The sequence below is a fragment of the Dromaius novaehollandiae genome, chromosome 11 (assembly GCF_036370855.1).
Source record: "Dromaius novaehollandiae isolate bDroNov1 chromosome 11, bDroNov1.hap1, whole genome shotgun sequence".
Lineage (NCBI taxonomy): Eukaryota > Metazoa > Chordata > Aves > Casuariiformes > Dromaiidae > Dromaius > Dromaius novaehollandiae.
The window spans coordinates 21,836,325-21,864,196 of NC_088108.1; the positions used below are offsets into that span (position 1 = coordinate 21,836,325).

Genomic DNA, 27,872 nt, shown 5'->3' on the forward strand with positions numbered 1-27,872 from the left:
AGATCCCAGTTGACTAGATTTAAAAAAAGCATACAGCAAATGAAGTAAACATGCATCCAGTAAATATTTCCATGGCATCAAAGACCATGTGGTGGAACTGCTCCCAACATTGACTACAAAAATAAAAGACCTAAATTAATCTCATTAGGCAATTTTTGCAAAGGTGGATGTGGAATCATGGTATCAATAATTACACTTCATGAACAGGCCCTAATTATTTGGCAACTCTTATTTGAAGATGATGCGTGATAATTTCTCCCAACAAGTAAGTCTATGCTGACTGGGAATATGACTTCACAGGTCACAGTAAATATCTACTACCCTCATTAAACTGAATCCTTATTTAAGGTGGTGACACTAACAGCATATAGCGGTTTTCAAAAGAAATCTTCATCAATAACATTGATAGTTCCCCTCCTCCTATGGAGTTGGCCCATCACATTTCTTGACATTTAAAAACACCAAAAGATACCACTCTGTCACTCTAGATAGTTATATACCTCGACAAATCCCACCATTTTACAAGTGACCTTCTGTTTTGTTAATCTCTTACACTACATTATGTGGTTCTAATGTGCATCCTGGGTCTATCCGCTCTTCTGCGATGTAACTACATTACACTCCACATGCCCCTTGTTGTCTTAGTCTAAATTAATTCATACGATAGATGGCTTTGACAAGTCCTTGAAAAGTGAGAATGTGACTTTTCAGGGTTGGCCACTTCATATTATATATTTTGGATATATACTTATATTTGGATATATACTTATATACTTAAACAGTGAAGAAGAATACACAAATATGCAGTTACCACTGAGTAAATGACATACTGTAAATATGCATTCTCACTTCTCTCCTGGTAAAATTTTCATGGGCCTGTTAACTCAATAGAATAATCTGCATTTACACATTAAAATGTCAGTTTTAAAGTTATACTTTCGGAAAAAGAACAGATATGCAAATATGAAATTCATAACTCATTTATTGAATATATATATATGCAAGGATACCAATAAAAAGAAACTAATACTGCAAACTACAACTTTGGAAGTAAAGCCAATATAACAGGAACAAAATATACATAACATTGTAGATAGGAATGCATTTACCCTCTTTTATACATTCCTTGTCTTTACACCTAATGTAAATGTACGCTAGAGCAAAAGCTGCAGATGTTAGCCTAACCTGAGTGCTTTTTGACAAGCTACAGTTCTCCAGGATCCTTTAAGGGTTGAGATGTCACTGCTGACTAATGAATGTGCATACATATGCATATATAGAAACTGCTTCAACAAGTATATATAAATTAAGAGCTGTGTTCATTTTTTAACCTCCATCACTCATACAGTTCTGTTTCTGGTGACATGGAAGAAGAGTTACTATTTGCTATAATGTACTTTCAGTTCTCATTTAAGATTAGTTTCATCTAATGAGGATTAATTTTATTGTCAATCTGATTCAGCATATTAATCTTTTTTGGAATGCAATGATTATCACCTGCCAGATAAGTTTGATATTTCAAAAAGATATCACTCCATCTTCTGCTCTGGTTTAACGTAAAGTTATTCTTCATACAGGCAGCAATGAGCAGCAAACTATTTCTTTATATTACATTTCTTGTCTACTAATAGCAGAAATTCAGGGCCAGATTCAGTATAACCATACCTTCCTATATCGGCACAGCTCTTTGTATCTGAAGATCAAACTTTGTGGAGTGCAAGTGATGGACTTATTGCTGCCCTTCAGGAGTTAAGCTGGTGTAACTCCTGCCAGAGCCTTATCACAGAAGCTCCTGTGGATCAACATCTGCTGAATGAGTAGACCTTTTGGACATCTAATCTATTTCATCCATCTAGCTAGCAGCACAGATGGCGGTACTGAACTGCACCTTTTATTCTTCTGCGAAACAGAGTGATAGCACAGCTTACTGCTGTGTTTGATCACGCCTTTGGACTCTGGCACGACACCAGCTGGATCCCCATGTAATTGAAACAGTACCCTTCCGATGCCTGTCCTTCCTTGGTATAGTCCTTTCCTGGTAATATAGTGACACAGTGAGTTGGGGAGAGACCTCCATTATCAGAGGGTTCCAGGAGTCTTTAAACAGGACATACTACTCTTGTGAGAAGAAAAAAAAAGAAGCCCAAAGGCAAAAAAAAAGAGGTGAAATCAGTTTTATATGACAAGTTCTCTTAAAATCAAGACAGTTTTCTGATTGTGAGATGAAAGCAGAAGGTGCCTATTAAAAAAAAATCCCAGGAACAAATAGACTGTATAAATTTAACTAGCTAATTTAAACATACCTATTTCACCTACAGAACACTTTCATTACTTCTAACATTTCTGGGAAGGCAGTAGATGCTCCAGAATAACCTTCAATATATGCTTGCAAAGATTACACTGCTTAAAAAAAAAAAAAGAAAAAGAAAACAAACAAAAACCAAAAAAACCCAGACAGTCTGAAATTCCAAGCTAAAATATGCATAAAGAGACAGCAATGGCAGTATTTTGTCTTTAAAAAAATGATGTAAATGTTGTATACCTATCATACATTGTCATGCTTTTTAAAACTACAATTAAGGACATACGAGATGTACAGTAAATACACTGCTGAGGTACATTTCTTCTAAATATTAACACCACAACAGAATTACTCCCCAGCAGGTGATGCTACTTGGGAACATATAAATACAATTTTTACATTGTAAGGCACTTTTACCCAGCATACATGACAAGTTGAAGTCAGTTATGACAAATTTGAGGCTCAAAACAAAAAGATTTTTGCTTTTGACTTTCAGTTCCCATTAATTAATGACAGTTCAGTCAGGCCATATCAGCACAAAGAGGTAACAGGTAAACCAGCCACTTAGTCGTCTGCTACCCAAAGGTAAAGTGCTGTTCTGGTTCTTAGTGGCATGGAATGGCATACATTATTTCACACCGGATGAATTAGACTGAATAACATATTAAGCAACTGACAATATGATTTAGAGCTCAGTCTCAAATACAATTAGTATGCTGGCAGATCTACCCCATGTATTTGTCATCCAATCTTTGTTAAAAATACAGTAGCTGCAAAGTGCCTTTATTCCATGGGAGAGCCATGTCTGAGGCACGAAACCTAGAAGCAATTTCAAACATTGAAAGATGTTATTTTGCACTCTAAAACTGTTCTGAGTGGCTGAAAAATGTTCATATTCTAGAAGAAATAAACACCTTGATAGACAATTTCAATAATCGATCTGTCATTGCAATTCAAGTCACGCTTTTAATTTTGAAAGTTACAAATACAAAATAAAAATGATCAATGGCATCATGTTTAGAGCAGTAACTGAATATTTTCTGTACACAGCAGTATTTCTTTCCAAAACTGCATTATTCCCCAGGAAAGCAAACAGATTGAATTCTAACAAGTAAAGTGTTAGAAACTCTAAAATACAGTAATTGAGTCCCTCAAGACATTAAGGGAATGCATAAGAAGACAATGACACACGTTAAATTTTTAAAAAATACAAGTAAAAAACGCTACAGAAACTCATGTTACAAATGAACTGTTCTTGCAATACCCATCACAGAAGAACTGTAGCAGATTATAGTTAAATCATTGTATTTCGCTCGGTTCCTTCCTTCAGATCTAGAAGCTTTGTTGGGAGTTCAGAGTTAAACAAGTCAAAACCCTAAACAATGTGATGCGATAGCAACAAACTTGTGGACTAGGCTCATTTTTTTGGTTTTATTTAAGGTACGTCTGAGAATGTGCTTTTAACAGACCAACTGAGAAGCTAATAGCCATTAGAAATGCCACGGTATTTTGAAAGCAGTCAGAGGACTGATCTGTTAGGTTTGGTATAAACTAGATCTGATTATTCCTTAGTAGAACATCAAACTCTAGCACGCAGAATTCCATGACATGATTGCTGACTTGACAGAAAGAAAAAAAAATCACTAAAACAATAAAAATGATAAGCAAAGTTTCTTATATAGTGGTCATAAGATTAAAAATAAATACCAATCTAGGAACAAAGGCTGTTTCCTCATTCTTCTTACAGAATATGGGACCTCTATGCCTATTCTGGACAAAACATGAAGTGTTCCACACAACACAGAACACTTGAGGTATGGACGTCAGATATGGTGGCTAAATTCCATAGTGAGTTAGCATTGTAACTCTGAAGTAAAAGAGATTGGGTTGCAGAGTCCAAACATTTGTATAATAAGCTTTTAATCACACTTAGTGAAGTGTTCTTGGTAAATCAGGGACACAGAGACGTGGGTTGTCGGGGAAAGAATGAACTACAGCCCTTTGGCATGAGTTCTACAGCTCACAGCTCAGAACCAACAGCTGCTCAAGTAAATCTCCCGCAAACAATGCCGGGCGGAATGAGCAATCACAACAGGAACAACCTGAAATGTTCAAGCGTGCTTCGGTGCACACCGAGTCCTTTTCTACTGTGTGCTTTGCAAGCAAAAACAGAGAGCGGCTTTCCCATGTATAGCCTCCATAACTTGTATATGAAGAAAATGTAAAATTCACAAAGTACCAGCTTGTTGCCACCATGAACTTGTCCATGTTGTTAATTAAACTAGCTAAGACCTTCCCTCGTTGCATGAATCCACTAAACAACTTACACATTCCAAATCTTAAGGTTTTTATTCAGTCCAGAAATATAGATCTTACTTCATTTCAATGTCTGCCTTAACTTTTGACACTGTACATATTACATATCATTTATATAGTGTTTCTTTTTTTTCCAGACACTGCAGACTACAAACTACATAATATTGACATGTAAAACTCTGCCACTTACTGAAGGCTCACACACATGAACGTTTCAGGCAGTTCAATGAAATTTCTAACAGAGTTGGGTAGTAAAAAGTTACTAACCCTTTTCTGATTTTAGAAAACAATTTAAAAGAATTAGTAGTTATGATGTCTTAGCCATTCCCAGTTCTATAACTCTGTCCCTTGAACCTGTTTAAAAAATGATGAAAACAATAGTAAATTTAAAATCATACAGAAAAGCATTTAGCAGCTCTGACATTACATCTATATTTAGCGATAGAAATGAGGGCCTCCCTTCTTACAGTTACAAAGTCAGCTGGATTTAAAAAAAAACAACAAATCCTCCCCATTTTTCTACAGTATGCCAATAAAAAGTACTTATCTGCATACACTAGATTTAAATACTTTACTGCAGTAAACTACGTTAAATGTATATTGCGTTTCAGTCTCAGTAACAGATCTGTCAGGAGAAACTTCCATACCTAGTTTCCATTGAGCTGCTGCTGAGGAATGTCATTATGGTCAGTGCCTGATTTTCCACGGCTTTTGCTTTCTCTTTCTTCATCCTCTTCATCTCTTTCATCATTTCCACTATGGTTTTTACAATAGAGTCTAAAACAATAGAAGAAAAAGTGAGGATTTTTACTGAAAATATCTTCAGAACAAACTCTCTTCTCAATTAGTTCTGTGATGTTCTACAGGTAACTCTTAACTCATTCATGGGTTTTAGTCAAACACCAGTTACAATGAGAAACAAAACAAGGTTAAAGTAAAGACTAGCCAACAGAACATCAAAGCTAGTAATTCCAGTTTTCAAGAACTGCTACTACATTGCTCAGAGAATGCCCTCTTGTGGGCACACCACCACTGGCAACTTCAGCTGCAGCCAGGCCATTAACAGAGGGCAGCAGTTGAGTAAGCAGGTAATGGAGAGTTCTGGAGTCCAAAAGAACAAGGATAAGCTACAAAATGCATCCATATGGAGGAATCATAATGTAGATTACGTGGGGTCTCAGCAACGTAAATTACAGATTAATCAAGGGGGAAAATATAATTTCATTCATTTTTTTCTTAATTCTCACACAGCTACATGACCACTACAGAAATTTGAAGTTAGAATAACTGAAATATTCTGCAGAGTCAACAGTTATTTTAAAATATCATTTTAACTGGAATAGTATTAATTTTTTTAATAAGCTCAACTTGACTAGTCAAGTTGGGCAGCAAAAATGTCAAGACAGACTCAAGAATGACATAGGTCCTTACTTATAAATTCCTCGTGACATATTCTCAATGTATTTAGCTTTGTCTTCTACTCCACAGTGGTAATGGTATGTTTTGATGCAGGCTTTAATTTCACACCCAATAGTAGCACCAGGCTGGCTGCAAAGCGTGCATTTCTGTTAGGGGAAAGAGGAGAATTGCACTGTTCAGCCTTTCAAATCTCTTGTCTCTTAATATTCAGTCTAATGTTCATCATGTTTATGGTTATCCTTTTGGAACACAGTAATTTATCTGACAGATCATCATTACAATGAAAAGTTAACCAAAGGTATTGTAAAACAGACACCATATAATACTAATCTGTTAAAGAACAAAGGCTAGGGTTTACATGTCCATCACATTAAAAATAGCTACATGATTGCACATATCATCACATTTCAAAGCAATATTTGATTGCTCCTGAAATTAGTATTTTCACATACTAAGAATCCTAGATTCATTTTTTCAGGGAACAGTATCATTAAGAGGGTTTTTTTTTCTTAAGTTTCTTACCACTGAAAAAAAATCTTGAATTTTAATAAAATATAGTGTGACATTTTACCAACATGCCCATCTCTGGGGGCCTCTCATACTTTTTCATATTAAAATGTCAAAGTAGTTTGAAACAAGTTATTTGCAGGAAGTTATTCTTTAAGTCTGTTTGTAGTTTTATGCAGTATGATTTTTTAACACAGGATACAAAGCTGTTATTCTCTTATAGTTACAGAAAGGCTAATAATCATTTACAATGCCCAACCACCACTAATTTTTAAGATGATTCCTATCTGGCTACCTATTCCAAAATTAAGAACACATTTAAATTTTTTGTTAAGAAACAAATGAAAAGGATTGGTTCACAAAAGGAAAGGAGGCAGAACTATAGATATCTTAGCAGAATCAATAACACATTCCTCACACACTGCAGATACATACCATTCTTTTTCCTCTCTTGATTTCTTGAAGTACAGTTTTAATATCAAAATCACCAAACTCTGCCCTTGATGTTGTTGTTAGCTGGACAGTGCCAGAAGAGAACAACTGGAAAACAAGCAAGTCCAAAATAGTTTCAGAAGGTCACCAACATGTGATTACAAAAAGCTTTATGTGCAGAAGTCACAGAAGGGGATGTTCAGTACTCAGTTATCTCAGACAGGATGTGCTTTATCAGTAAACTAGGAAAAAAAAAACATGCTATCAGGGTGGATTAGCGTGATGAATATTCCTTCTGATACCCACCTGACTAGCTTAATTACATCCGTTGCCTTGTAGAGACATATTTTAAAAGACAAAGCAGTAGACAAAAATTGACTACAATGATAAATATACCAAGTAATAAGTGAGTAATGTCAGTTATGCCACTGAACTTCTTGGGGCTATTCCATTTCCTTCCCTGCGCCATATACATAACTCAAGCTTCATGGCACAGCCCATATCAGCATCCCTAAAGAGTCCACAGAGATGACAATAGAGCATGTAAGTATTATCACCATCATCAGCATCCTTGTATATTAAGCTTAATCTGTCTCAAAACCGAAGCTCAGGCACACAAAAGGGCTAAGAACACTCTAAGGCTCCCAGGCCACTGTCACGCACCAGCTCTCTGTTTAGTGAGGCTAGCTATAGGAAGACACTTTTATTAATATTCCACAAATTGCCAGGGCTACTTACTCATTTTGAGGTACAACAGAAAGTACCAAGTTTGTTCTTTAAAGCCCTACCTCATCCATAGAATTAATTACGTGAGAGACAGCACTATCTACTCATGTTCACTGAAATTCGCAGATTTTTTCAAGCTAATAGTTCTCTAAGTGTGACCATCTAAAGGCAAAGTGTTTCCAGAATTTCCATTTCCTACTCTCTACTTGACTGCCCCAGCCTGAATCCACTGGTCAGAAAATTGAAGAAGTTCACTGATTCCTCCTGGATTTTGTCCGAACGCCTGTGGAGTAAAGATATTAGTATTTCATTTTTGGAGTGGATTCTTTTAGTTTGTGTTTTCCTTTTTAAATATTGTGTATGCATTTAGATGCTAAGGGAGCATTTTTAATAAGCTAAAGAGTCTCTGAACTAATTTTATCTCTTAGCACGTAGTCAACTTTCATCCATATTGCCTGCAGTGAAAATAAATGAATTGCTCACTTCACAACACTTCAGCACTAAAAGAGATCACCAGCACACAGACTATATTAATGCATAATTACATGTGAGGGTACCGTATTAAAATCTAAAAAAGCAATTCAGAGAAAATTCACATAATAGGCTGATTAACAACAATATTGTTACTCACCATGCACTTATAGTGCGCTGCAGCCTTTTTGGCATTAAATATATGAAGCTTTCCTCTAGCTTCATTTTCTTCTTCACCTGCATGACAGAATCCACATTTAGGTTTTGTATCACTGGGGCTGCTTCTGTGGGGAGACCTGTCTCTCTGAAAGAAAAACATTTTACTAAAATATACTGCTGGGTTACAAATAAGGCTGTAATTTTAAAAGCCTGTGGCCACCAGCTGGAGGCTCAGACAAATGTAAATTTTAATAAAAATCTTAATTGCAGAGAAGATATATGCAATTCTTTCCTCTAAGAAGTTTAGCATATTTGCTGCTTACATAAGAACTGCTTTCTATTTCGTCTGTGCCATGTGAGGACGTGGATCTAGTGTCTTCTGTTTGCCCTTTTAAATTTGTTTTTCTTGGCTTTCCCTTACGACCCCTCCTTTTTCCTTTGGGAGGTGAAGGCTCCAACTCATGTTCATTGATACTTTCTTCTAAATCTGCTTTAGAAGTTAGAAAACATCATCAAATAACATTCTCAAAATATTTACACAAAGTAGAAGCAAAAAACAGACAAGAAAAAGTTCTATTTTCTGTATTTTGCTCAGAAATAAAAATAGTAAGTTTTTCCATTTATTACAAACATGCAACCGCAGATCCTGAAAACATTATTTCTTTTATTTACATATCATAGGATTTTGCATCTTAATAATATAACCACACACAACAGGTTTAACATTTCTTACAACTTCTTACAATGCCAAAATGTGTCCTCAGATACATATATTCATCTCCACTGGAAACAAGTCTCATTTAAACTACACTAAAACAAAAAGAAAGTCTTCTACAATGAAATGAGCTTCTATTTATTTATTATTAAGGTGCATTCCCTCAATGTAAATCGCACTCGATGTTATGTCAGTGTTTCTAAACAGTCCCTCTCTCCTTTTTTTATTAACTGACTTACAAAAAAATACTCACTCATTTTGGCTATAACATTAACATCAAGTTTTAAAACTGAAATATATTTTCCCTTTGTGAAACAAATCTACAATTTAATTTTAGTGACAGTATGTTTTTACATCTACAGCTAAAGACAGCAGTCAGTTTACTGAAAAATCATGCTTTTTTGACATTGATAATATCACAGATAAAAGGCCTACAAGTATTTATAGCCCATTATGAATATAGGTATGTATAGTTTTAACGCAGATATACCAAATAGGTCTGACAAATTCCTTTGAAAATGCCAGTCCAATTGCTGAATTGCTACATAGTGCGGTAATCCAGTATTCTAGTCTGTCCTTTTGATTACTCAAAACTACGCAATTAATACAGACTAACTCTGCAAACTTCTCAAGGCTGCTTCCACTGTGATCCAATGAATTTACATTCAATACTGAATAACCAGCTCTGCTGCATTCAGTTGCTAAGAGCTTTCCTTATCATCAACTGCTCATACGAATAGTCTTTTTCTTAATAGATTAAAAAAAAAAAAACCCCACACACAAATTGCAAAGATATTTCAGTGAATCTGTTTAAGGAAACATGCACACACACTGCCAAAGAAATTACTTCTCAAAATCCAAACGACAAACATCAACGAGCCCCAAAATGAATGGATATACTAATCCGAAGATCGGGACCATCTACTTCATACACTAATAAGCCATTTAACAGTTCTATTATTATTATTATAGCCTTGCTAGGGCACTTATCACCATGATATCTTGGTCTCAATATCCAGGCAGGACATCTTGTTTTGAGACTAAAGTTGCTTCACTGAGATTTACTGTCTTTTCATTATCTATAGTATCACATAAAAATCAAATCGCATTTTTTCTAACCTCAGGATCAACAGTGGATAAACTGCACAAAAGTGAAATCATAGCCTTGAATATATTCCATCACCATCAACATTTAGTAGAAAATAACTGAACCACAGGCCCGAGGCCTTGGCATACAAGTGTATCCTATTAAGCTTAGTCTATCATGTCTGTGGGTAATGCCTGAAAGAACTACAACTTCTTGCATATTTATTATTGAAGGAGAGAAAACTAATCCAAATGCATCACGACAGGTTATACTGAAATACAATTCCCCAAAAGCATTACCAGTTGTACGGTTAGAAAGAGGCAAAAATTTGAGAAGCTAAGAAATTCATAGGAATCTGCAAATTATTTTGGGTTATACTGCCACATTCTGCCGCCATAGACACATTTTCTCAAGTCTCTACTAAAATACAGAAGTCCATCTACCACAACATTACCATGCTTCAATACATATACACCACTGTTTCCTAATCAGATGATAAGAGCATCATCATTTACCTTACTCTGAAAAAATGAAATATTCAATCACATAGATTATCTAGTGACACAATCACATAGATTATCTAGTGACACAATCACATAGATTATCTAGTGACACAATCACATAGATTATCTAGTGACACAATACATTTTACATTTTCTTCTCATAATTTACTATCTAACCTAATTATTTAACCTAACTTGCTAAATTTCCCAAACAAGATAACGTAACTTAAGTATCATACCTCTCAGATCATATATAGCAAACTTTACCATAACTTGAAAAGGTCTTTCAAATAAAGTAATTCTATTTCATCTTGTCCCTCATCATATACACGGGCTTTCCACTAACGTATTAAAAATCTTTCAATCTTTGTCTCTACTTTTACATTTACAGAAATCATAGATAGCTCATGTACTTAAAAAAAAAAAAATTGACAATTAAATTGGTGACCCTTTAAATGACATCAGTATGTGAGAAGTTAAAAATATTCCTTCCCAAACCATTCCATGGATTTGCCTTCTATATTTAATGAAGCATAGTGTGGTCTATTCACCTACATTCCTTACTTTTTTTTCCTAAAGTTCCTTATCAATTCTGCCAACCATAATGCTTTCCACCTCAGTTCACTCTTATTTTCTAAATAACATTAAAGCATATCCTGAACTTTCTGCAGCCACACTTTCAAAGCTGAAAATAAACCATAATTGCAAAAAATCAACACATCAGAAAAGCCAATTTTTCATAAGAAATGTCACAGCCTCCTTATAGAATAAGTTAAGTGCTATTTTACTCTATAATTGTTAGAATATTAAAAATTTAAAAAGTAAATAGACTACATTTTTTAAAGACAGTTTCAGTGTAAGATAAAAAAGCATCAAGATTATACAGCCTTCCTCAAGGGAGGACCCCTTTTCTGTCCTCAAAACTAGTACTTCCATTAAAGTTCAGAGTTCATTGAAATCTAGATGCTACATCACCCTTTCACTAAAGTAAATAAAACTCCTTGCAGATTTAGGTCTTCATACTACAAGTGACATGGACCTACAGATTAACACCACTGAGATGTGAGGATCTGCACTACCATACCTATCTGCAAGATCGATACCTCAAAATATTACAGTTTCTCTTTTTTAACAGCACTGTGAACTAGCATAACAGTACAGGAAGAAAGAGATTGTAACCAGATTTAAAACACACCTGCCTTGGGTGGTCTTTACTATTTAATATACAATTTGGTTTGTGCCCTATCCCTCCCCTCAAACCCACTGCCAAGCTTACCCTGTTTCCCTGGCATCTGATGGTTGAGTGTTTCCAACTTCTCATGTCAGCTTGAACTAAGGAAAACACAAAAAGTTGTTCAACTCCTCCCTGACCAGATGAAGTTTTATCATGGATACCACCCATACTCTGAATCCCCTGAGATTACCTAAATATTCTTCACCTGCCCCATCCCATATCCCATTCACTGCATTGTTTTTTTAAATCACCACAATATACTCAATATACCTTTATCTAAACTCTTCAAAGGAGGTCTCTTACGAGCTTTCTTCAAAAGTGCCTAAATGCTGTGTCTAGAGAAGCAAGCTTACTATGCAAAATACTCTCCTAAAGGTGTGGGGGGCAAATCAAGAGGAGTCATTCTACGTTTTCAAAAGCACCTAGGAACATGATACAGTAAATTCAGATGAGCAGAAAGACGAACAACAACAAGCCTCACATTTGCATTTTAGAAATCTATGAGCAGTACAAAGTACCACGAAAAGATGATGAGCAAAATTTTGTATTATATAAACTGTTCACAGGGAGACCCCAGCTTCAGAGAGAAATCTAAAAATTCTCCTTTGATCATGACTAGAAGGAAAAAGGATCTCAAGATCTGTTGCTGTTTAAAAATAACTCTTGGCATAGAAGAGGTTGAGATATCACCAATCTGTTTCTTATTGCATCAGCTTCAAATACACATGGAATCACCTTTTTCCAAAAGCTATGTTAAAGCAAAGTAATACAAAGAATTAAATGATTTAAAGGTAGTGAAACAACAAATAAAAAGAGGATGTGTAAAATAAAAGCTTATATTGCTCGCTGTATCTACCTCCTGCATTAAACAGTAGACTAAGTGAGCCAGAAGCAAAGGAGCTTAAGTCTGTATGAGGAAGATAATTACCAAGACAGATTGGCAAAATGCATTTGCAAGTAGGACTATACATAAAAAGAAGCCAAAATGTAGAATGTGGAAGTGGCTTAGACATGTTATTATGTAAATCTAAAAAAAACACATACAATTTTAAAGTTTTTATGGTGCATTTGGAATAAAAGAGAATCTCCAAAAATTACAAAGAACAAAATCAACCTTACTAGAATTTTAGAAGAGAAATGGAATTTAACAGAGAAAGAAAAAAAGCACTTCAACATGTTAAAGTAAGATGTCCTTAAAATATGACTGAAAAATAATGAACTTCACGTGACAACATAATTATTTTAAATTGAAAAGAAATGGCATAAAACCTAAAAACCTTACTGCTCTAGTATTCAATAATGAAAATGTGAATGCATTTATAAGAAGTAATAAGAATCAGAGATTTGCATAAAAACAGTTGCAAACAAATACAGAATCAGGTAAACAGATTATGAAACAGCAGCTTACATCAGAAAGCCATGTGAAATTAAAGATGAAAATTCTGAATGTAATTTTTAGAGTTTCCTTTTTGAAAATGGAAAAAGACTAAGTCACATGAAACATATCTAAAATAGAGAAAGTAAGAGTGCAGGGGAAAAGTTAAATCACCCCCTAGGGTCCAGTTACTAATACGCTTTCAAAAGTACCAGACATCTCAAGAAACTGATGACCCTTGTACAAAAGCTATTTTTGACTGAATAGCATCTATAGTACAAAGTACTTGGGATTATTTCTTTAGTTGAGTACACTTAACATAGAAAATTAATAAAACAGTCCTTCATAATCATACAATCTAAATGTTTTTTAAGGCAAATAATTGTTGGCAAAGATCAAAGAGATTCAAAACATTTACTTTATCTGCATAATCAGAGAGCTTATGACTAGTGGTCTGATAAATCTTTTGAGTTAGCTGACCAAGTTACTATTTGGATAATGTCTTGCCTAGGTAGGAAGCAGAATTATGATTTAAACACCACAGGGCAGCTCCTCAGATAGTATAAACCACTGACCACATTACTTTTAGATCTCTTTCTTTTCCTTTAGCTGTGTGTTTTTCTTTAAGAAAACACCATTGTGATGCTTCCTCAAAATACCTATTTAGTCTATAATGGACTGGATACAATGCTACTAACTTTTTGACTGAAGCAACTGTTTTTGTGGTAACACTGCATTGGATGCCATATTCAGAGCTGCATTCTCCAGAAGACAGACAACAAGAAGGCTCTGAGTTAGTGGAGCCTAGAAAGAATTTGCAGCCATCCACCAGCAGGAGTCAAATGGCAGAACTGCGATGTTATGGAAACTTTTACACCTGACTGCATTAGTGCATACAGTGTTAGGCAAACCTATGATGAGAACAGTGTTAAAGAAAATGCAACTATGAAGAAACATTAAAGCATCCTAAGATGAATCAGGATATTGCCTAATCCTAACACCAATGTGTTTTGGATGTTTTTCCTGCCAACCTCTGGCTTAAACAGAGCTTTGAAAAAGTAATTGGTCTGATGCAGACTGCAGCATCCCTAAATAGGTCTTCCAGAGAAATATTATCCTGACTCAAATTACTGAGCAATATGAGAAGCACAGATTTCATGTTTGCTCTGAAGAATAAGATAAAAAGAATGCTGAGAGGGAACATTCTTATTCCCATTACGGAAAGATAGTTCCCTGGGGCTTTGAGTACAACTACAACAGGAATTATGGACCCTTTATTTTCTGACCCCACAGTTCCCAAGCATCTGTTTTAAACACTAACAATGGATATAGTCATATGGCTGTCTTCATTATTCTTCGTTATATTACTACGTAACAGATGTAACAGAACAATAAGATGCCGTATTCTTATCTTAGCTTATATTCAACTATTCCTGATCAGCTCAATTAATTGTAAATACAGAAAGGACAGGGCAGCCTTGCCTGCACGTAACTGAAGGACACCAAACTTTAAATTTTTGCAACAATTTTTTTTTGCAACAAAATTCCAATAAATAGTTCCGAAATCTTAGATCAACAACACTCTACTCTTCAAAAAGAATACATGCAATTGTACCAAAACAAATAGTAATTAAACTAATAGAAAGCTGTGGTAGTCTCAAGGCACTAATACCAATTCCTGTAACCTGTTAGGTACTGAAAATTTAGAAGTCTTGCTTAGATTATGAATTAAGCTATTACTTCAAGTTCAGGTCAGATTATTTTCAGTTAGCTTTGTAAGCAGCAAGACAAAAAACTAGACATCAAACTTACAACAACTCAGTCTGCTCCTCTGAACAGGACTCTCAAATTTGTTAACAGCCACTGCCTACTACAAAGTGTTAGAGTACCTCACTTCTACTGTTGTTTTTCTAATTAGTGGGAACACAGCACATTAGAATTAGTCTGAAATATATATATACACAATGGAACAAACAGGAGAAATGCAATTCCCTTTGATATGCTATGTCACCTGAAAGCTAAGCCATACAGATAAATTAGAAAAGAATGACTATCTGCTGACACACGGAATGAGTGTAAGAGCTGACCACCATGCCACCATGTTTCATATTTTTATATTTAAAGAAAACAGAAGATACTTCAGCAACTCCTGTCAATTAAAAAGACGTGAACTCCTATCACTCATTAATTTTGACTTCATGAGTAGTCTGATGCATTTTCTCCACTTGAACGTCATGAGAGCAACGACATTTAAGAGGTAGTTTTTATTAGGCTTTAACTGGATAACTAATTCCAATGTAGGTCCTTCAACCAGTTCTCTGTATAGATCCAGGAAATTTTCCTCACCAGTTATTAAATGGTTATAGAGTTTTTTTTTCTTTTAAACTAGAACTTCTAACAAAAGGTACACTAGCCAGATCTCAGATTTGAGAAACGATGCAAAAAAGCACCTGCTGTCTAGGGAAAGGAAGGAAGGGAAAAAGTCCCAATATTATGTGGCAGTACTGTCAACAGAAAACAAACTGTACTAGACTGCACCAAACCACACACACTTAAAAATTCTTTTACCATCCACTAACAGAAGTGGTGTAATAAAAAATAATGTGGACTGCAGCAATTAAATTCAGATACAGCGAACAAAAGATAAAAATACAGATGTTGCAAACAGACCAAGCCAAGCCAAAAAAAAAAAAAAAGCCCCCAAAACACCCACCCCAAAACCCAGCATCCCAGAGCAGAAGCAGTAAGTTTCCTTCAAAAAGGGCTGACAATTCTAGTGTCTCTGTGATCTACATTGAGTGACGTACCACAGATTAGCTTTAACTATTTTGGCACAAAAACACTGCTGAGAGCAAGGATTCATGAATATCCAAAAACAAAAGAGGAAAAAAAGCTGCTATGTTAGTGTCTAGTAGCCTAGTCTGTTCACTCTTTTCTGCAAGTCTTTTCTGGTTTGATACACCACCGTCCTTTCACATTTACATTCCTCTTTGATATTCGCATCTTCCACAAGAAGCAATCAATAGAATGCAGACACAAAACTTTTCTGACCATCTTACTACCCCACGTCTTCCAGTTACCATTTCACTAAGCAAACTTTAGCATTTAAATATTATGGAACAAACCCTCCAAAGTCCCTTCTTAAATTCTGAAAACCATCCTGTATCTCTTTCTTTATAGACATAACTTCTATATTCCAAAGGTAATTAATTTTCAATGTAGCCAAACACCATTGCTATACAATGTTATTAAGTCATTTCCACAAGAGAGATACAATATGTATTTTTCCTTTTTAATAGAACGGAGGTCTAACATAAAAGAGCTTCAGCCTCTGGCATTACCACATCCATGATTGGAAGTAATGATGTTCTATGGCTATAGTATAGTAAGTTCCCTAAACTGTACAGACTAAAAAAAAAGAACACATTATTTGGGAAAGAGCATTGGATTAAAATCTCAGGTAAATATTAAACAAAAACAGAAAACTGAAATTTGAAGTATAACTGCACAGATTTATAAAAATATAAAGTGCCATGGAACAAAATATTTTAAATAAAATTGAGTGCAAAATTAAACATTAAATAAGATACTGTTGCATTCTTTGGCCTCTTTTTCTTTTTTTTGGTTGATGTTATTTCTTCCTTCTTTTCTTCCCCTTAGTCTGAGAGTCTCTTTGAATGACTCTAAACTGGTTTAGTGTTTAAGAAAATTGTCATGAGTGACTTCTAGGAAAAAAGTCACTATGCCTTTGTACTGATTTTTCCCACGTCCTTTCAGATAGATGTCACATCAAATTTAAAAGCCTCTGTTATTAGAGAATGATGTTGTAGAATTGGTAGTAATGGTTGCTGAAAACGCTTAAAGAAAAGCACAAGCTCAGATCCCGCAAGGAAGTCTATGCAGAAACTGAAGTCTACTGGCACTGAGCTCCATACAGAATTAGAGGCATTTTTTCAATAGACATCAAACACTGTGAGCCATTTGTGAATATGATACTACGTCTAAGTAACAGTTACAGAGTTCACATCTCTTTCTGTGGACTCAAGTGTCCTTCCATATTCTGTTTCTGCTTACAAACAAAACAAAACCAAAAACAAAGAAACAAAGCCCCAAACCACAAGATAATTTGCCCCTGTTTTACTCTTTGGAGAATTAATATAACATCTGTACTGCTTTGCTTGTTTAAATCTAGCGATAGCACACCACAGTATTTAACTAAATAGATTTAAAAAAATTCACTTGGTATTTTCTACTTCATTTGCATCTTTTTGAACACTGAAGTAAAATCCAAACCTTACCATCAATATATCTACTATCAGTAGCATAAATAAGTAAATAAGTAATATATTACCTCAAGCATATATTTGGCAGAAAGACAGAGAAATAACTTACGAAATTTAATCTTCACTAAAAGAAACTGTAATGTACTCCTCACCACTTCAACTTATGATGAAATTTCAGTTGAAAGTAAGGCAAAGTTAAATGACTGTTCATTTATCCGAACTCAGATATAGTAAGGAAAAAGGATAAAAAACCCGCACAAACACACAACTGCACAACTAGTTTGGAATTCTAGCAGACCACATAAATTATCTACTTTTGTGGCATATCACTTCTCACACATTTCACTACTCTCCTCTACAGAGAAGCACAGCTTTTATTAATGTATGCATACAGCTCTTTATCAAAAATATATGAATAAACCCTTTTATTTAATATTGGATCCCTCTTAATTGGAGATTTAAACTGTATATAATACTTCAAGGAAAAAAAAAAAGTGGTGAATGTGTACTAATGTTAGAAATGGCAAAAAATAGCTGTTACCTGACAAAATTAATGCATTTTAGATGTGAATATTTAACTGCAAATATAAGCCTGCTTCTTCCCAGAAGGCAATGCATTATTTCTACCCAGCCTTTGTTTTGACAGAACATCAAATCTTTAGAACATCCTAAAATACAGGTTTGGGGTTTTTTTCCACCTCTATCAATAATTTTTAGAGAAAATACAGAAATCAGATGGGCTTCCATAATCATTATTTCTGAAAAAAAGTAGTTCTAATTTTTACTGAAAACATTTATATTTTCCAGAAAAATTAAATTTAACCAAAGTATCTTTCTACAATGGGAAAAGTTTATATTGAATAATTTTACCTTCAGAGTTATGCGTAGTTTTCTTGTGTTTTCGACATAAAATCCTATAAACAAAGTAGTTGAAAACTGTCAAGTCAGTCACGATTCACAAGTTATTCACTTATCTTTTAAATTCAAATGCCAGTACATTTTTCTCCCACTTGTAAGACTCACTGATATACAAATCTTGCAGTGAAAATGTGTTTTTCTAGCACATCACTATATTGAACGACATGATTGTTAGAATTGTTTTGCAACAGTTTTTCTTAGATTCCAAAGGTGTTTTTACAAAGAATGTGAAATATAAATACAAAAAGAAATACAGTAAATAAATAATAGTTACATGTAAATGCCTTGTGAGGGTTTCTCTCTTATCTGAGCTTTATCATGCAAAGCACAGTAGTAGTGATATGTCTTGTGACATGTTTTCACATCACAGCCAATGGTTGCTCCAGGACAATGGCATAGGGAGCACATCTGCGAAGAAAGAGAAACCACAATTCCTGTTACTGTTGCTTTAATATTTCTGTATTTAAAAATAACATAGTTACCCCTCCTGGTATCAAAACAAATGGAGTTATGGACAGGAGTACTGTTACTCATATTGAGTAACTCTCCCACTCTTCCTGCTTTCTCGTGTTTTTCTTCATAAATTTTAAAAGCAAGGAGATATTTGTTGCAATTATGCAACACTACAATAATCACCATACATTAATTATCATTCAATGAAGAAAATAAATAATTTACTTTTGTGGAATATGACATGTTTGATGGAAGTGACATGGCTGTTCACCTAAATATCCTGCCCCCAAGGACAGTCTGTTTGTGCCAGCCATTTCAGAAAAGTTGAAATCACAAACTGTACCTCGTTAACTCTGAATTACATTATGAAAGTAAGAGAGAAAAAGGACCTCCTGTTGGCAATGAACCTTGCAGAGTCAGAAATACTGACGATCTGCAAATTTATCTTAGCCTCAGCAGCTAACTTTCCTTCCTTTCTCCATACAGCTGTTTCTTTAAATCATTTCCAAAGGACTGAATTCAGTGAAATTTTTGTTAGATACAATGAATTTCTTTCAATTATATTCAATTTCACTTTTATACTTATATTGCAGAAAAGCTTAAATGGAAACCTGTTGCTCTACTCTTCTTTCCTAAGAATGTATCCTTCTCACACTAGACTCGCTTTCTTGTTTAGTATATACCATCTACCATGCTTCTAAATTGTTCACTGCTCTTCTCACACTGTATTAGAAAACAAAATACTGGTATCATCACAAATTTTCCCTCTATACAGACATATCACCCCCAAATCTCAGCATTTCCCCAACGCCCCTCCAAAGACAACCAGAGCTTTGTGTTTGTGTCTCCCCCTCTTCCTTCCCTTGAAAGATTACAATTAATTCCAAAACCTTAAGCATAAATGTGCAATGCAAGAAATTCCCTACCTATCTCTCTGTGGAACGAGCTTTCTGTCCATCACATTACTTGACTCTCTAGCAGAGGCAAGTTCTTCTCATTAGTCTCAAACATCTCAAATAAATTTAAACACTAAAGTTCTGTAATACAGCATTTATTCCATTTTTCAATTTTAACAAAGTTAACTAAACAGTAAAAATGCCAAAGCCTTGGATCATCTCCATTTACTCCTCTGCAAACTCAGAAATGGTGTAGTTACATACAGTTTCCTAGTTCTCATCTAATTTGGATGACTATTTCATCCTACAATTTTGTTATACATTACGATTTAATATATAATAATGGCTGATTAAAGCTACTTATAAAAGACCGGGGTTGAAATTATATCAATCCATTCAATTTTAGTCAGTAATTCATTATTTTTAAACACAGACTTGACTAAAAGGAGGAAACTTTATCTTCATGAGCACCAAGATGCCCCTGTGTGAATGAAACAGACCACAAGAATTTTTATACTAATTTAGTAGTCTATGCTTCCTGGTAGTAAGAAAATATTTATCACACCGGGACAAGTCTCACTCTCCAAAAAGTCACCATCAACAGATTAATTAATTCTCAAGGTGTATCAGGTATATGTGAAGTTTGACAATCTGCAAAATAGATAAGCTCTTTAAAAAACAAAAAAACAAAAAAACCACCCCATGCACAGCTAACAGAAATAATAATGATCTCAATGCACTGTATTCCCAATGTTTAGATTTAACAAGTTGTTATTACTGGCCTATTAAATAGGTTCGAACTCACCAACTTTTCTCAGCCAGAAACTTACTAACATCAGAAACGTTCTACATATCAGCCATTATCACTTCAAGTATGCACTGAAAATTGAGGCTTGTTCTGTAAATTGGTTAGCAGCAGCACCTACTAAAGGAAGGAAGCTACGTAGAAACCTGTCAGCAGACAAATTTAGTACAACCTATCAGTATAACTACTTAAGCTGGTACACCACACAAAGCTTTTTGCTCAGTGTGTTCCCACACAAAAGAACAAGCCTAAATTAAGATCTAAAATTATCCTGTAAATTCCCTCTAAACAGGAAACATCTCAGGACTGCAAATCTATTAAATTGTTCAGCTTTTTGCATAAAACCTGGATCCAGTTAAAGCTAACACCTACAGCTAGCGAGCTCCTCTGTGGCATCAGTGGAAGAACACAAAAAAGATTCACAAACACAAAGAAAGAAACCACCAATGACATAAAAATAAATAACTTTCAAAAACCATTTCAGAGACCCAGTATCAAAAAGTTTATTCGAGTAGTTCTGTTTGCTACCATGTTTGTTGTAAGTTCCAATCACAAAGTGAATGACATGTGAGCAGCTTTTTCTTTACACTTCAGGTAAGCAGAGCAAATCAAGCTTCATGTACGGAAAAAGATTCAAACAAAATACTGTACGAAACACTGGACTATTATTACATAATTGTAGTTATATAATTATATTTAGGACTACTCTTAGTCCAGGAACCAGTAAACACTTAATACAGTCACTGTTGCTCAATTATCACAAATTCGGTGGAGCTGTCACTAGCATTGTAAGACTTGTAAGATGTCTGTATTCACAGGGCCCTCTCTTAAATCAATATAAAAGGAAGCAATAAAAGTATTCTTGGTAGTTAAAGCCAAAGTTTGGCAGCAAAGCCAAATACTGCTAAAGGTCCAATATTACCTTCGCTAGGTCCTAGAATGTGGGGTTCATTCTGAAATCTAGCAGAAAATAGTAAATAGAAATTACTGGATTAGAAACATTTAGGAAATATTGGATTTTTTTTTTATATGCAGCCCATTTGAAGGAACAACAGTTCAGTTTTAAACCACTTTTACTTCAACATCTGTAAGTTCTCCATTAGCTTAGAGTAAATGCAATACTTTTTTAAAAAAGATATGTTTATATTCTGAACAACTTCATGGTAAACTTTTTAGAATATAAGAAAATATTGTCTTCCATTTTTCAGGGCCAAAAATAATGACTTACCAGTTTAGTGCCTCTTTTTATTTCTTTCTGAATATCTTCAATAGAGAATCCACCAAGACTCTCATTATCAGTGTGTGAAGATACCAGTGCAGATGAAAACAGCTAAAATCATAAAAACAAAACTTATTTTAAGGGTATAAGTAATATAGAATATTTACATATTTGAAAACCAGAAACATTTCAAATAAGAGTGGTTAATCATTTGTGCCAATGGCACAACTGGCTGAATTTTTCATTTGTTTGTAGTCTTCTAGTAGTTCACTACACTCGATCTCCTTTTTCCTATAGGTTACTTACCATACACTTGTGATGTGCTGCCACCTTCTGGTTTTCTGACATCAATAATTGTCCACATTCATTATCTTTATTAGATCTACAAAAACCACACTTCCTTTGTCTTGAAGAGACTTTTTTCTGTCCAACTGAGCTTGTCATGATTTTAAATGACCTTAGAATGCCACTTCAATCCTCTCAATGCTACAGAAACAAAAGGTGCAATCAACACGTTAACATCAACAAAAGGCAATTTAATTCACAGTTTTATAAAGATAATATAGGTTACTAAAAATGATCTCTCCCTCTTTACCTGTTTACACTAGTACAATATACCCAAATAAACATGCACCCAGCAGAGGCAGTATTTTCTGAAATCTTAATGAAATTGTATCAGCAAGCAGTATTAGCCTTTTAGGCAAAAAGTTTGAACACTAATATAAAACTTCAAACACTAACATAAAACTTAGAGAGGGGAACAGGAAGAAATAAATGGAAAATACAACAACTACAGCAATCATTAGAACTCCATGGGAAAAACTTACTGCATTGCTTTCATCCCATTCCTATTATTATTTATTACAGCAAAGCCATGTGTAGAAAACACACTACCTCTGCATGCAATAAAATCCAAGCTACTGAACTTCCTCAAAAACAAAACCAAAGAAAAACCCTAGAGTCTAGCTTAGCATCTAGAATAGGTTTTGAATTTAAAAGTTCATAAAGTAATACTGCAGATGAGTAACTACCCCTATGAGATGAAAAGATAAAATGTTACCATTTTAGGTATTACATAGATAGGCTGTGGCTAGTCAAGCAGTGTTATGAACAAAATTTTAGAAGGATCTATGACTAACATGCTGCAATGGAAATGTTTTCAAGACCTACAGCTAATATAGCAATATCATACTAGTAGCAAGTGCCTGACAGCTACTATTCTGATCTAAGTAAATTAAGATTAAACTCAATATGAATCACATACTTTTAATGTATTATCAGCTACACATTTTAAAACGTAACACTGAGGTCCCCGACCCAGTAATAAGATACACACACTGCAAGTTCAAAAATGAAAACACCTAGCAAGTGCATACGCTTCTTGGAGCAATATTGAGTTGTTTGTGTTCATCTGTTCCTACGTGTCTCAAAAAATATTATACAAACATAACGTAGTCTATATAAGAAACACCGCCTTCTTCAAACAGATTTGCTTACAGCTTTTTACTTTAGAGATTTGAGCCTTACTGTCACACTGAATAGACCACAACACAATAAAAATAGCCTCCTCCACCTTTGCCTACAGTAGACTCTCATCTAAATTAGAAAAGCTACCATGCAGTCTGACATATCTCTTGAAAAGCAGAGGTGCAATACATCTGGATTGCATTATAATGGCTATTTGCATGAAAATGCATGACTATTTTTTTAAATTTGCAATCAAATCTGCCTGCTTCTAAGTGTAATCAGACTCTCATAATAGTAATATCACTATTTTTATAACAGAAAGCAGAGAAATGTTAAGTTCCTGCTGACACACACTTTCGTTAACAACAATCCTTTTAAATTCTCACTCTACTGTTTTCACAGATTTTAACACTGAAACACTTATTTAAGACTGAATTTTAAGTGTTTGTCTAGCTACAAAATTTGCTAACTACAAAATTCATACATCAAAAGGTATGTGTCTGTCCTGTATCTATTGCCTTTGCTTTATCAACAGCTTCATTCACTTTCTTTTATCAACTCAAAGCAGTTTACTAGCCGATGACGCATACTCATAAGAAGAATGCATAGATTTCAGATCTTGCTGATTTGCACAAAAAATGTGCCAATCTGGATAAAGCAGTCACACCCTTTTGCAGTGGCAATAGAGAGGCCTTAAGTATTAAACACAAAAGAATTACTCTACTGTATTCTTCTGAAGAAAAAACAAAATAAGACAATTCTGTAATCCCTTTTTGAGTAAAAAAGGAGGACTGGTTTTAGAAAGAAGGAAACAGAGACTTTCAAATGTTCTTTAATTTTTTAAAACTTAAAAAAGATTTGGAAGCAGGAAAAAGACCTACAAAGGAACAGTAGGAAAGAATATCACAAAAAGATTTCTTGTTTTCAGACATTATTCAGGAGCATAAATCACAACAAGACAAATCACACAGTGATGGGTTAAAAATAGATTAACAGAATGATTTAAAATTCAAGAAGTTCTGCGATATAGATAATTTGATACATACATATATACACACACGCACACAAACACACACTCATTTGGGTCTATTTGTATTAACAGTGCATGCCTTCCATAAACTGTTCCTGTTTTACATTCAGATTATATTATCACTAACTATTTTGACAGCAATGATAATGGCTCTTAATAGGAAGATCAGGGATTTCCTTGAACATATATGCACAGCTTCTACTGACTTAATAAGAATCTTTTCCCATAATAAGAAATAATGGATATGGCTGTTCCAGACTTTTGTGGCTACTATACAAACAGGTATCCTTAGCAAATTCATGTTTTAGAAAATGCAAATAACTTTTAAAACACACAAAAAATTTAAGAAATTCCTCATTTCATCTTTAACTTATAAGAACAGTAACTTTGCAAGAAACAAGATTATAAAGAATCTTATCATAGTTGACTGCAGTCAACTGCCTTCAGCCTCATGTCTGATAGTGCACTTGAACAGACACATGAGAAAGTACATCATTATAGCATGTACATCTGATATAACCTCACTTCTTGAAATACTTTTGCATAATTAGATTTTTTTAAGGCTCACACTAAGGTTAAAAATAATACCAATATTAACTTGATGATACATGGATGTTGATGTTGTAATGAAAAAATTAAATTAGCAAAAATTGTTTTGAAAAAATTATTCAATTATAAATTATTTAACACTTGAAAAATACTCAAACGACAAACAAACCAAAAAAAACCAGAGTAGGCCAGAAAGGAAACATGCATTCTTCTCGCCAGAATATTTACTCTGAAAATATTTTAAAGAGATATCTAAAAGTTTTTTTTTTCAATCCTGTGTTCTTTGCATTTGTCTTTTCCTTATCACTAAGCATTAACATTATTTATACATTTCGAAAGACTGCAGAAAAAACTGAGCATCAGAAAACACTTCAGAAGCATTTTATTCAGAGACCTATCTCTAAATTATGTTTGATTTCTCATAAATATCAGAAAACATTATTTTGATATAACCGGGATCACCTTTCTTTGTGCTGAAATCCACGTCTTACTCTGTCCCTTTAAAAATACCTGTTTTCTGAGAAAGATGAACCAAGGTATGCAGCTGTATCACAGACCCAGAATGCTGAAGGTAAACACTCAAAATCTTCTTTTCACCACTAGAATAAAATCTAAGAGCAACTACTAATCCAATTTGCTAAGTATCAAGCTACATTTCACAGGAATGAAAAAAACAGCACAACTTAAAAACACCTCAATGTTTCTGTTTTCATTGTTTAAAAAGCTAATCAATAAATGGGATTTTTAAAACAGCGTTTAAATATATTCTTGACAGAAATCTTGCATGTCACCTTTGTGAGAAAAAAGTTTTATAGACTGGCTTGCTGAAGGGGATGTACTATGGAATCACTGACTACAAAGATCAGGCATTACCTCTACCAAAATGGAACACGTGTACTACAAAACAGCTATTTTATTACATATAAATACATGTTCCGTGTGCTTGGTCTAAAAATGGAAGGTTATACCTACCTTAAAATAACAGATGATGATACTCATTCAGTGATTTTTCACTCAAAATTTTTGGTTCATTTGCATTTATATTTCTTAATGACCACTAAAGTATTTAACATAGTGCTTTCCCTAATACATCCTTATTTTATCTTAAAGGAAGCATGTTTGACTGTAATTACAATTGTTGTACTGTATATTGATTTTACTGAGTGCTAAACAGCAAATTTTGGAAACGCAAAGAAATGCAAAGAAAAAGTGCAAGTTCAAGGACTCTCAGGCAGAGAAAGAGGCTTCTTAGTATAAGAGACATTGTTCAGCACCAAGGAAGGGAAAGTAACCTGGACTCTAATTTCTGTTTATCACTTGAATATGTTTCAACAGTTACAGTTCGTTTACAGAAGTTAAGCCTGAGTTTGTACTTCCAGCAAAGGACAGTAATCTAAATGCTACACTTTCTGACATAAAGTTTGTTTTGATGTGGCCTATACAACTACAGAATTATATTAAAAAATATTTAGGATTTAAATTTGTGTGTCAAGAAAACCTCAGACATCCAAATGATCCCCCAAAAGAAATACAGAAACTTAAAAAAAAAATCCTTTAATGTGTTAACAAAGTGATTTGGACACTGATAGGAAAACCTATAGAAAATATTTACATAGATATTTTTTAAGATGACTAGAGATTCCAGGTTCTCTGTTCAAGAAACTTTCATGTGCTTTATACTCCCTAGGGTCAACCATTTATTTGGGGGAACATTTTCTAGGGGTAGGGGGGTGAGGCTAGGGAGGTGAGGCTAGGGAGAAGGAACCAAGATTCTGTAGCTGAAAACCCAAAGTGATGAGTCCCATGGAAATTTTAGCCAAGAGTCACATTCAGTATCCTATAGCCAGTATAAAAGCGGGATGGGGGCTTTTCCATGCAACTTCCCTAGAAAAAGGGAACCAAAGGGGGCGGGGGGAACAACCCTGGAAAGTCTAAACAATAGAGTAGGTAACTCAAAATTACACAAAAAGAGCCTGAGGTAAGGAAGATCTGGCAGGCAGCACAGACCGATCTTCAGGAAAGTTTACATACTCCCACGGGGAGCGGGAGATGATCCGATAAAGGCACCTCCGATGCTCACCTCCCCACGGGGATCGATGAGGCACGGCACCGCTTTGAGGAGAGGCTGCAGCGATTTCCCTCGCAGCAGGCCAAACAGGGGCCCGCCGCAGGCACCGGAGGGCCCGACCCCCTCCCCCGGCGGAAGGCCTACCCCGGGGGGCTCGGCGGGACCCGGGCCTCCCCGGGGAGGGCGATGCCCCCCTTCCTCGCCACATTTTGGGGGAAACGGGACTCGCAGACAAGGGGGGGCGGATCCTCCAGGGAAGGAGGGAGCGGGCCGAGGCGGGCGGAGCGAGCCGCTGCCCGCCGCTCGCGGGGAGGCGGGTAACGGCACCGGAGGGGGCGGGGGCCCCCCGAAGAGGCAGCGCGCGGCGCCGGGACCCTCCCGGGGGGCGGGCGGGCGGCTCGCTCCGGCCCGGGGAGCGGCGGCCCCCGGCGGCCCGGCAGCGGGAGGGCAGGGCGCGCAGCCCGGCCGGAGGGCGGCGGGGGGCGGGCGGGCCGGGGGAGCCGTGCCTGCCCCGGGCGCGCGGCAAAGAGGCGGCTGGGCATCCGACCGGTCACTCAGTCACTCACCCGTGTGGACGGGCGGGGAGCCGGGGAGAGGAGCAGCTCGGGGACACCCCCACCCCCCGTCACCGCCGGTCGCTCACGGCCGCTCGCTCGCCGGGACCTTCCCTTTCATTCGGGGCAGGGGACGCTGCGCCGCCGCCGCCGCCGCCGAGCGCAAGCACGCACGCACGCACGGGCCGACGCACGCACGCACGCACGCACGCACGGGCCGACGCACGCACGGCACGCACGGCGCGCTCGGGCCGCGACGCCGCGACGCTGCGGGGCGGCGCCCGATTAGCACGCGAGGCGGCGCGGCGGGAGCACGCCGGCCCCTGCGGCCTTCTGCGCACGCGCATCGGCGCGCGCCTCCGCCCTCCCTGCTTTTTTCCGCGA

General features: G+C 36.0%; 1 protein-coding gene across 2 annotated transcripts; it reads right to left on the reverse strand.

The window, feature by feature from the left end:
• Window positions 1-964: 964 nt before the first annotated feature.
• Window positions 965-27,781, reverse strand: PHF6 (PHD finger protein 6). 2 transcript variants are annotated; one of them, XM_064518325.1, is made up of 11 exons: window positions 27,501-27,781; window positions 22,127-22,306; window positions 21,830-21,931; window positions 18,722-18,855; window positions 18,400-18,443; window positions 8,656-8,822; window positions 8,334-8,477; window positions 6,980-7,084; window positions 6,050-6,183; window positions 5,266-5,395; window positions 965-4,972 (listed from the first exon to the last, which is right to left on the reverse strand). In XM_064518325.1, the coding sequence occupies exons 2-10, from the start codon at window positions 22,262-22,264 to the stop codon at window positions 5,266-5,268; spliced, it is 1,098 nt and encodes a 365-aa protein (XP_064374395.1). In that variant the 5' UTR covers window positions 22,265-22,306; window positions 27,501-27,781; the 3' UTR covers window positions 965-4,972. The 2 variants fall into 2 exon arrangements, with proteins under 2 accessions (XP_064374395.1, XP_064374396.1); XM_064518326.1 differs by having other exon boundaries at window positions 8,656-8,819; window positions 27,501-27,780.
• Between the last annotated feature and the right edge of the window lie 91 nt (window positions 27,782-27,872).